A 3277-nucleotide genomic window follows, 5' to 3' on the forward strand; every position below is an offset into this window, starting at 1 on the left:
ATGTATGCGTATACAGCTAAACGCGTCTCTGTGTGGACGGGACCTAAAAGATTTTTAAAATCTTATAAGATCTTCAAGATGGTAAATGATTTATGTCCGCACAAATCATTTGTGATCTAGCTTCACCTCCAGAAGACGCGAGTATAAGTTTTTTAATGATTCTTTGCAAATCGCCTTTCTTAATAAAGTGCTAATTAGCAAGTTTCAAGATGAATGTGTCTAAAGTAAACAGTCCCTCAGAGAGCGGCTCAGAAGAGAGGGCAGCAGAGCTCATTAACATTTAAAGGAAAATGCTACAAAACTGCTTGCTCTGAAAAAAGCTGTTTTTGACAGTGTTTTTACACTACCATTGAGAAATTTTAACCAAACCATGTTACAGACTTTTCATTAAGACCCTAAAGAATCATATCAACTTGTGGAAAATGGGCATCGGATGACCCCTTTAAAAAGATAAGAAATGTACACTTTTATTGAGCAAAAACACATGAAATTGATCAAAAGTGACATTTATAATATTACAAACAAAATTCAATTTGAAATAAATCTTTATATTCATCAAAGAATCCAGGGGAAAAGTATCATGGTTTCCACAAAAAAATCTTTAAAAAAATACATATTAAGCAGCAAAAGCTGTTTTCAATATTGATAATGATAAGAACCATTATTAATAATCAAACACCAATAATAACTGGTAATATTTGAGCAGCATATAAGCGTATTACAATGATCTGAAAGATCATGTGACACTGAAGACTGGAGTAATGATGCTGAAAATTCAGCTTTGCATCACAGGAATTACATTTAAAAATATATTAAAATAGAAAGCGTCTTTTAAATTGTAATATTTTGCAATATTACTGTTTTAGTGTATTTTTGATCAAATAAATGCAGCCTTGGTGAGCAGAGGAAACTTCTTAAAAAACATAATTATTCCAAACTTTTATTGTGTATCTAGAGCTAAACATCTCATGTACTGCTCGCAAGTCATAGACAACATTTGGTCCTTGTGTATCTTCCAGTTATTGAAAGCTGAAGGAGAACAACAATGCAGAACATCAAGTGTGTCGTGGTTGGAGATGGTGCCGTTGGGAAGACCTGCCTCCTGATTTCCTTCACCACCAACGCCTTTCCTAAAGAATACATCCCCACTGTTTTTGACAACTACAGCGCACAGCTTGCTGTAGACTCTAAAGTCGTCAGTCTGAACCTGTGGGACACCGCGGGACAGGAGGAGTACGACCGTCTACGGACCCTCTCCTACCCACAGACCAACATCTTCATCATCTGCTTCTGCATCGCCAGTCCCTCGTCCTATGAGAACGTCAAGCTAAAGTGGTACCCCGAGGTGTCAGAACACTGTCCTAATGTTCCCATCCTGCTGGTGGGGACTAAAAAGGATCTGAGAGATGATCCAGAGGTGCTGAAGAAGCTCAAGGAGAAGAACCTGTCGGTGGTGTCCCAGCAGCAGGGGGTGGCACTGGCCCGACAAATCCAGGCCAGCAAGTACATGGAGTGTTCAGCACTCAGCCAGGACGGGGTGAAGGAAGTGTTTACGGAAGCTGTTCACGCGTTCCTCAACCCCAAATCACAAGCCCCCAAGAAATCATGTGTGCTACTATAAATAACATGGGACCTGAATATATGTATTTTTATATGGGGTATTTGTTTTATGTACAAATAAACGAAAATCTTTAAAATACAATCTTAAACATCTTAAAAAGTATCAATGTTTTTACATTATATAACAAAATATCATACAAAGTGGTATTTATTTCAAAGAGAAATGAAACACTTTTAAAAAATATTAATATTTTAGAATGTAATATAAATAATGTTGATCAGACAAATTAACTTTTATAAGTGTTTAGAATGTTCTCCAATTTTTATTTTTTTTATTTTTTTTTGGAGTTCACAAAACTGACACATCATAAGACATCTGAATTTTTTCATTGCTTCGAATTTAATGAACTTGTTTCTTTTAATTTTGAGGAACTTAAATTTTACTGAAACTGGGCTGGGGATTTCTATTTCCCAGCATGCTTTGCCATGACACTCAAAAGGGTAATGCTAAAAAAAGTAAATGCTAAAATTAATTGTCATAGTTTGTGGCTTCTTATGAAGCAATTTGCATGCTTTCGTGTACTTTCTTTTGTGTTGAATTTCAAACCTCTTGTTAGTGAGAGCAGAAGAAACGAGAAACATTCACTTCCCTCGTCTAAATCCTCAGCTATTTCTGGCACAGTTTGCAGCAGTCTTGGTTTTGTTGTATGTCTGGTGTCACAAGAGAACAGAATGACAGAATTAGTCCCTTTTTAGCTTGAAAAATAAAATTAAATAAAATCAATCTCAGGGTTGCAAATAAAAATACAAACTCTAGCTCTAAGAAAAGCTCTAGAAGAAATATTACTGTGAGTGAGACATTGGACCAGATCTGATCCCTCGTCTCACAGAGTTACATGGGGTTTTATTTGCCTCAGTGTGATTTGAAAGTAAAATGAAGTAGACTAACATGAGACTGCTGCAGTTTTATTATCAGGCAAACACTGCTGTCCATTCACTTAAACCCTGACCACAAGCCATGGAATTTGACAGTGAAATCAGTGTTATGGCCTCTGACAAACACAAAACAACACGCTTGTCTTTGTTTGGAACTTGTGTTGGCTTGCATTATGTTTGAACATTTTCTTTCTCATTCATTCATTTAATTATACAAATACGATCTCCAGTTTCCAAATACATCCAATTTGCAAATCTATTTATAAATACATCAATTTATTTGATCATGTAAAATATATATTTTTCCTTGTCACATAATGATCACATGATTATGAGATAATCTTCAGTCTGATGTGGTAAGATGCAGTATGACTCTACAGTTAAATCATGTGCTAATACTGCCAGCCTGTGGTCAAAGATTGAAAGCACCTCATTTAAACCTGCTAAACATGATGGAGAGCTGCTGGTTGGATAATGGTGAAATTAGTGTACTGCTGTGAGGTCAGCCAATGGTCATCAATTTTTGTATGACAATTGCATTAAATATTTTATTAATCTGTTGCCAGGGGTGTGAAGCTTTATCTATCTATCTATCTGTCTGTCTGTCTGTCTGTCTGTCTGTCTGTCTGTCTGTCCGTCCGTCCGTCCGTCCGTCCGTCCATCTATCTATCTATCTATCTATCTATCTATCTATCTATCTATCTATCTATCTATCTATCTATCTATCTATCTATCTATCTATCTATCTATCTATCTATCTATCTATCTATCTATCTATTGC

The 3277-nt window shown here is 35.9% G+C and overlaps 1 protein-coding gene across 1 annotated transcript; it reads left to right on the forward strand.

The window, feature by feature from the left end:
- Window positions 1-1033: 1033 nt before the first annotated feature.
- LOC107570044 (rho-related GTP-binding protein RhoG-like) lies at window positions 1034-1621 on the forward strand. Its single transcript, XM_016256237.1, has one exon. It carries the CDS (start codon window positions 1046-1048, stop codon window positions 1619-1621), a length of 576 nt encoding a protein of 191 aa, XP_016111723.1. The 5' UTR covers window positions 1034-1045.
- The last annotated feature ends 1656 nt before the right edge of the window (window positions 1622-3277 follow it).

The sequence above is a fragment of the Sinocyclocheilus grahami genome, unplaced genomic scaffold, assembly GCF_001515645.1.
Source record: "Sinocyclocheilus grahami isolate Dianchi unplaced genomic scaffold, SAMN03320097.WGS_v1.1 scaffold1408.1, whole genome shotgun sequence".
NCBI classification, from domain to species: Eukaryota; Metazoa; Chordata; class Actinopteri; order Cypriniformes; family Cyprinidae; genus Sinocyclocheilus; species Sinocyclocheilus grahami.

Bases quoted from the DNA above. Each gene is read 5' to 3' on its own strand.
- LOC107570044 (XM_016256237.1), top strand. From the start codon at position 1,046: ATGCAGAACATCAAGTGTGTCGTGGTTGGAGATGGTGCCGTTGGGAAG.